Here is an 8,144-nt window from a genome sequence, read left to right on the forward strand (position 1 = left end):
AGCCTGAGAGTCCGTGGAAACTGACAATTTACTTTATTGGGGTATTTAATTTAATTTTGGGGAAAAATCCACACAGACGTGGGTTATTAAATGGACATAAAATGTATTGAGCCAAAAAAAAAAAACACCTTTCGATAGAAATTGACATACGTGTGAAAAAAAAGCAAGTTTCTTCTTACTCATTATTTTGACGAGCGTCTGATTTCACCACGCTGCCTCACATATTATATGAACCGATCATGCCACCCCTCCCGCCCAGTAAAACCATGTGATGTGAACGTTTTATTTTCGATTTCTTCGACTTTTACAATACCTAATAAATGAAGATAACAAATGAATAACAAATACACCCTTATCTCGCGTCGTTCAAGCTATTTATGGCAAGCAGTATTAATATTTACACAATTTATGTCCGGGTTAGTTTTTATAAACAAGGCTTTTAACTTTTTCTCCCCTTTTCCATCCACGCGTCCTATTTTTGTTAATAAAGTTATCATGTCCCGTATTAGAAGGGCGCGCGCGCGCGCGCGCGCGCGAGAGAGAGAGAGAGAGAGAGAGAGAGAGGGGGGGAGAGAAAAAAAGAGAGAGGAAGAGAGAGAGAAGGAGAGAGAGAGAAAGAGATGGATATGAAAAAGATAGATATAGAGAGATAGAGAGAGAGAGAGAGAGAGAGAGAGAGAGAGAGAGAGAGAGAGAGAGAGAGAGAGAGAGAGAGATAGTTGGGGCAGAAGGAAGAAAGAAAAAAAACATTTTAAAAGATAGAAAACGAGTATGGTTTGTAATTGTGAGAGTGTTTCCTTCCATTTCTCCCCCAGCCACCTGTTTACCCCCAAGTGGTCCAAACTGACGTCAGGTCACGTGTGGCGTGACGCAGCCTCCCAGGTCTTCTTCTCCCTGTCCCTGGGCTCTGGTAGCGTCATCACAGTGGCCACATACAACAAGTTCACAAACAATGTCTTCAGGTAAGGACTTTTTTAGTTTTAGTAAGTGTTTTACAGCACTTGCAACACTATTAGGTCATATGAATGCCGAAGATTAGAGGTTTCCAAGAGAGTAACAAACGCATAAAAGAACGAGGAGGGATACGGATGATAGATGTTTGGTAGGAAAGAACGGGGCAAACCACGCCAGAGCACCCACAAGTAAGGACTATACTCATCCTTTCTTTGCAAGCTCATGTGACCATGAGCTTTTGTAACTGGTGTAAAACTCTTACCAAACAAACAAAAATTCTTTATTTTTTCTCAAGTCTATTTTTTCTTTGGAGATGTTGCATCCTTCTCAGCCCAGACCATACACTTACAAGGCAGGGTGGTACAACCCGACTCCTGAAATGTGTACATTGACTCGAATAGAGCGTAAAACGTGAACAATACTCCCGTCTAAAAATAAGAAAAAGAAAGCAAAGAAAATTCAAACACCCCCACCCTCCAAAGTACAACAAAAACGACACAAAATAACCCTTCCCTAAATAGAAATAAACAAAACAAAACGACAAAAAAAACCCCAAAAACAAAACCCCAAACAAAGCAAAATTTACAAAAAAGTCCACAAGCTCCACTAAACAAAAGGTAACAAATGAAACCTTTGAGCGAGAATTTGCGCTATACAAATGTAGGGACCAAATGAAAAACAGTTTAACTCACAGTAGTCCTTCAACATCTTAGTCTATTTTAAACATTTAAAAAAGATGGACTCTTTTTTATTGTTAACTTGATTTGATGTGCTAAAAATCGATTTTTCATAGGAAAATTCAACAGGTTCTCTTATAATGCTTGTACCCTGATCTTTTTCGGAAAATCACTTATCTCATGTTTTACTTGACCTCTTTGAATACTATACATTATTAGTTATAAAACAGTGTGTTTATAAGCAATTTTGTAAACCATTGATGCATAATTTACTCTAACAGGGAAGCAGCGCTTGTGTGTCTCCTCGACACGTCCGTGAGTCTGTTGGCGAGTCTGGTCATCTTCGCTGTGGTTGGTGCACTGGGGCGAGCTACAGGTCTTGGTGTGGAGGCGGCCGCGCAGGCTGGTGAGTACAGGGGGCTCAGATAGGCAAACAGTTAGCTCAGTTGATGTCATACTAGCCTGGTTCAAACGGGACATATTGAATGTGGGTCGTTTTGGGGGCAGTTTTCTAGGTTCTCCGCCCTTTCGGCTCTGTTTATTCATAGGGGCGTTAAACCTAGATCTATACAATGAAATGACTGCGAGATATAGGCACGACAAGGTCTATTATCACGATTCCCATGCACGCATAGTCTGTTGTAATCTTTTCTGTCTTCTTTTTATAGAAAACCGAAATCAAAATAATATGCTTCTTGAATACCAAGTTCATATACCCTCTCTCAAAGACGAGGGAGGGGGAAAATAATCAGGTAATTTTTTTTTCACTTGTAGTCCCTTTTCAGGTCTTAACAAATATTGACATTTAAGTATCAACTTTGCCACTTCCTTGTAACCTATATGGATGGTTGAAGGGCGCCACAAGCATATCCAGCTTCTCTCTTTTCCTAATATGTTGTTCTTGTGGTCTTTCTCTTTCTCTGCACACTGAATAGGCGTTGTGTCGATCTGCATACAAAACAACCGAAACCTAAACATTCCCAGGAGAGTGGTTTGAGGGTGTAACTGGTAGGTCGTACTTCTTCCCCCCTCCCCTCCCCCTTGTTGTTTCTGTCTGTCTTCCTTGCCTTCTCCCAGCACTGAATGCCGTTATTGTATCGATATTATGTTTCTCTTCTTTCTCTTTGTCGTCCCTGTCTGTCTTACCCTTTACCTGCACCAATGACCGTTCTTGTGTCGATGTGCAAACCAAACAAACTGAAAGCTAAGCGTTGACATCAATCCTGTCGTCCTTCCCCAGACCTGGGCTTGACCTACGTGACCCTGTCTCACGCCACCATGCAGCTCCCTTGGCCACTGTTCTGGGCCATCCTCACCTTCCTGATGCTGGTCACCTGTGGTGTCTTCACCTGCGCCGCTACCATGGCAACGGCTATAACCGCCGTCATGGATGTGTTCAGCACCAGCCTGAAGAAGCAACGAGTGTGGTTGTTGCTGTTTATGTCTCTTGGGGCTCTCGTGCTGGGTCTACCCATGATCGTACAGGTAGAGTGAATGTTGACAAGTTTGTTGAAATGATCGTACAGATAGAGTTAAAGTTGACAACATTGTTGACATTGTTGTAATTCAGTGTCAAAGTTGACACGTTTATATTGGTAGAATTAAACTGGCAAGATCTTGAAAGATAGCCCACAGTTTTCTTTCCCTGCCTATCTCCTTTTACCTCCGTTAGTCCTCTTTTGTGCATGCTGATTGATGACTGTTTTCACTGGCATCTGTGGTATAGTGGTGAGGCGCTTCATCGTCGCACGCAGAAGACCCAAGTTCGATTCACAGTGAAGAAAGAATTTTATCGAGTTGTATCCCTCTTAACCCGGGTTGACCCAGACAGGCAGGGTCGAAACCCGTCTCCTAATTAATCCAAATTGTGTTAATGCGGGCATAAAACACCCACCTAAAGAAAAGATTAAAAAAATATATATATTGTTTTCCAATATGTATGCTAACCAAAATAGCGGCTACGGTCCTCTCGAAAACTGGGTAAGGTTTACAGGCATTCCATTTTTTCATAAAGAGCCCTTGCTTGTGGAGGAAGCACATGATAATTTAGCAGGTAGTGTCTCAGACTTCTTTTATCCGCTCTTGAGAGAGCCCGTCTGTAAAAGGAATTTTTTGCTGACTCTTTGTGTGATGAAGGCGTTTAAGCGGATGCACCCCACAACTGTGCAAGATAAGTTTCAAGAGGAGTCGAAAACACTACAAATAGCCTTCACGACCAAGAGGAGACAGACTCGCACACAAGAAAAGTGTGTGCGGGACACAGGGAAAAAAAGTTTGCTCCAAGGAGTGGTTAGGCGTGTCTCAAACCAGCTCCTCAAGGAGACAATTAGCAGGAAGACCCTGGGGTGGACGCTGGAAAGGAGAGATGAGCAGCAGCTATGGACCTGTGCCGCCTACTATGATTCTAGCTCTGGATTCACGTAATCCAAGTACAAATAAGAATCACTAGAGCCTTTTCAAGTCGACCATCATTTCATGGAGAAAAGGGGTCATCTTAGATGTGTAGTCGTTACTACATCGGTGTGTTTCTGTTGTTTTTTTTCTGAGTTGTAACTGTCTGTCTTCCTTTCTCATTCCCTGCGCTAAATGGTCGGTATTGTATCGGCGTGTTTCTCTTCTTTCTTTCTGTCCCCCCTCTCTTTATAATACCCTAGAGAATGTGCAAGTGAGTGCGTGGGAGGTGGTCGTATGTACAGGCGATTGTTTTGGACAGGTGGTCGTTCGATTAGGTTTGACTTTGTTCCTACATTTTTCTCGGTTTTTTTCCTTCTCAAGGTTGGATTCTACGTAGTGGACGGCATAGACACTCACATGTCTGGCCTACCCCAGGTGTTTGTAGGCGGGGCCACTATCTTGGCCTTGATCTGGATCTACGGGATTGGTCGCTTCTGTGGTGATATCAGCAGAATGGTGAACTCTTCCATTGGTTGGTGGTGGAGGCTGGTGTGGGTGCTGGTGACGCCTTGCCTCATTGCCGTGAGTTCTATAATACCATTCTATGTTGTGTTTAGCTAGTGCGTCAATAGCGGTTTTTTTTTTTGGGGGGGGGGAGGGGTGAAGTCGCTTGTCGAGTGGTAGGCTACCAGACCCGTAGTCGTGAGATCACAGGTAATAGGGGGTGCCCACTAGCATGATCGGGTCTGATCGGGTCTGGTTGGGTCGCTTTGGTAGTCGGGGTTAGCCGATCAACTCTGTCGGTGACCTTAAAAAATAAACGCGTTTGTTTTCAGGCCTACGAGTCGTGCGATCGGGTGGTTTGCAGCCAATTACAGCAAGGCTGAGTCACGTGTCCATGTTGACACTGCGATGTCTAGGTCGGGCATTTCCGCCCGAAATACCATCAACAATTGACAACAATGGAGTCCATCAACTTACAGAAGATAATACTAATAGAAAGTTATCGATGTAACCCATGTTTATGGGATTCCGGGCTGCCGCAGCACTGCAAAAGGGAACTGCGGAAAGGAGCCCTGGAAGCCATTAAGGTTAAAGGTTTTTCTACTTTAACTTCCAGGTCGTCGCGTACAATCGCAGCAGGGTTTTAGTGTGCACTGAGACCACCAGAAACCGACCCGCCCCGATCGCACTAAAGGGCACCCCCTATAAGAGGGTTCCAGACCCAGCTCGGTCCGATTCTTGAGTCCCTGGGAAAGGCTTTTCGAACGAATATTCCCATTTGGCTCGCTCCTATCGAGGATGGACTTAATATTCAGAGTTCCTAACAGTGTTGAAGGCGTTAATTCTATACAATTTCGCCCATTTCCTTACTTTGGTCAACGTTATTTTGATGGTTTCCGTTGCAGTGTGTTTGAAAAGGTTTACACTTCACCTCGAGAATATTTGCTCTCAAAATATCAGGAAGAACCTAAGTCAAACGTGTGAATACTTCCTCTGGTTATTTAGAGGGTGGGTCTAATTGCTGAAGTTAATTTCTAACAATACTACACCCCTTGAAGCAAAGGGGGACAACAAGGGATTTCTTTAGGAAGAAAGGAGAAAAATAATGGCTTATGTCCCCTCGTTAAGCTTTGCCTCTATTTTTAATGAAAAATTATGGTTGTACACCCCATGTATCGGCTGGGTGCTGCTCTGTTGAAAAAAAACATCCTTCACAAATTTTAATTTTTAGATCTTTTTGCACTGGATTGGGCAATACATCTGATCTATGCTGAACAAGACAGTAAACGTTGAAGAAAATAAATGTTTCTAAAAGTATTTCTATTTTTTTTTCAACCAAATTTCTGCTTTTATTTAATGTTTCTTGATAATTAAATCCTTGTAGTTGTTAATAATTTTTTTCTGATGAAAAGTACTGCATCTCAAATAAAACGTTTAACTTTTCATTAGAGGAATCGTTGTGAAATAATGCACTCGTCAAGATAAGGAAATCAGAGCAACTGGCATTTCCCCGCCCTTGTAGCAATTTTTATTGATTTTTTAGGGGGGGGGGATTTTGTGTATTATATATATTTCTGCGTGGACTGTTCTGAAAAACGTCGATGATCCGAGGCACAGGATGCACATTTTCAGTTTCTAAAAACACTCAAGGTTTGGAAGTCACCAAACTTTGGCGGCCATTTTTTCTCTAATTTTACCTCTGATTCCAAGCAACCCCCATGCCTCCTCCAGTCGCAAATATCCCGACTCCTCTCCAAGATAGATGGGGGTTTTTTTCATCAAAGGCAAGGCAATGAACTGATTTTAAGATTATACCAAGGACTCCTTAATACATGTAAAAATTATTTTAAAAATAATAAAGAGCGCCTGATTCCATGGCGTCGTCACACAAAATAATCTCCAGTTCTGATCCCCCCCCCCCTACCCTTTTCCCCCAGTGTCTGCTGGTGACGTCTATCGTCTGTCTGTTCCTGTGGGATGACCACTCACAGCCCTGGTGGGTGACATTGCTGGGCACGTGTCTGTGGTCACTGCTCACACTGCCTATCTTCATCGCGCTCGTGCATGAGGTCGTCAAGACAAAGGGGGCAGGCCTGGTGCAGGTGAGTTACACGGGGCTTAATTACTTCACAATAATTCCTTTTAAAATGCTTTGTATAAAACAATCAATTAGAATAGGTACTACTGAATGTAACGAAGTTTCTTGATAAGCATCTAGTACTTTCTCCCAATTTTCAGAATGTTTCGTGCTTGTCTATTTACATAAAGCTAGTACTTTATCTCATTCTTCACAATATTTCTTTGTTGTCTATTTTTTGATAAGTCCATTATTTTCTCTCATTCTTCACAATATTTTTTAGTTATCAATTTACATAAACCTAATAACTTTAAAAAGTCTTTCATAATATTACCTAGTTTTCTTTTTGTATACATCTAGAAAAAAAATCGTATTCCTGTGAATATCTCTGACTTTGTCTGATATAAATCTAGTAACTCTCGTACATTCTAACGTCAATCTCAACGTTTTCTCACAGAAGCTGCAAAAAGCCTGCCAGCCGCGCAAAGGTTGGGGCGCCACCCTCCACAGATGTACCAGTAACATCGAGTACTACCCGACGGTACATACGCACCTGGGGTTAGACATTAACCGGGAAGGACTCAATACTATAACAGGTGAAAATCATCTCCTATAGACCTGTTTCTGATACTTTAACAGGTGAAAACCTCCTACTGACTTGTTTCTGATACATGTAGGCCTACTTTAACAGGTGAAAACCTTCGCCTATAGACTTGTTTCTGATACTTGTACTTTTACAAGTGAAAACCTCCTATAGACTTGTTTCTGATTCATGTACTTTAAAAAGTGAAAACCTTCTCCTATAGAACATAAAATAATACCTGAAAAACATAATAAATTTAATGAAAATGTATAATCTATAGTATTTCAATGTTTTATTTATATGTGAGTGCAATGTGCTTGCGGTCCTAATTTCTGCATATCTATTGATAAGAAAAGCGCGCATCTCTGACCTTTTTTTTTTTTTTTAAAGTGTGCATTATAATGATTAATATATAGAATGTACACGGCTCCGATTGCTCATCTTAGAGAAAGACAGCCTATTTTTAGAAAGGGCACGGCAGTCATTAGAATTCTAACCGTTTATTGGAGTACTTTTAAATAAATAGATTTTTATGCAATGCTATGCTCTCATGAACGCTGCACGCAGAACGCTACCTATAAGGTAACCTCCGATTCCGTCATTGTTTCTATCATTGGTCTTAAGTGCGTTGGGACGTTTTCTTTTGCTTCACAGATCATGTTGAGTTCACAACGGTCGGGGTTCGAGTCCCAAGCCTGTCTCAGACTACACTTCTACCTGTGTCACCCAGTGTCAATAGGACAAAGCGACCTATGGACATGAGGCACAAAGCCATCCTGAACCACGCCTACAGCAACCCGCAGTGTAATATTTCCTCGGGTGAGACATGGGGAACATATGATTATTTTTGGTGTTGTTTAACGATGCATGTTAAGGGGTGGAGGTGGTGGTTGGGAGGGGTAGGTGGGTTTGCCTGTGTTTATGTGTGCGTGAGTGTGTGTGTGTGTGTGTGTGT

At 42.0% G+C, this 8,144-nt stretch overlaps 1 protein-coding gene across 1 annotated transcript in view; it reads left to right on the plus strand.

Moving 5' to 3' along the window:
- Positions 1–8,144, plus strand: part of LOC101851003 — a gene marked incomplete in the record, with an annotated part of 136,185 nt that overhangs the window by 113,610 nt on the left and 14,431 nt on the right. The window contains 6 exon segments of the mRNA XM_035973253.1: positions 1,913–2,037; positions 2,872–3,116; positions 4,407–4,607; positions 6,467–6,631; positions 7,064–7,202; positions 7,844–8,008. Of these exon segments, the coding sequence (XP_035829146.1) occupies positions 1,913–2,037; positions 2,872–3,116; positions 4,407–4,607; positions 6,467–6,631; positions 7,064–7,202; positions 7,844–8,008 (1,040 nt within the window).

This window comes from Aplysia californica, unplaced genomic scaffold (genome assembly GCF_000002075.1).
Source record: "Aplysia californica isolate F4 #8 unplaced genomic scaffold, AplCal3.0 scaffold01081, whole genome shotgun sequence".
Classification (NCBI taxonomy): Eukaryota; Metazoa; Mollusca; class Gastropoda; order Aplysiida; family Aplysiidae; genus Aplysia; species Aplysia californica.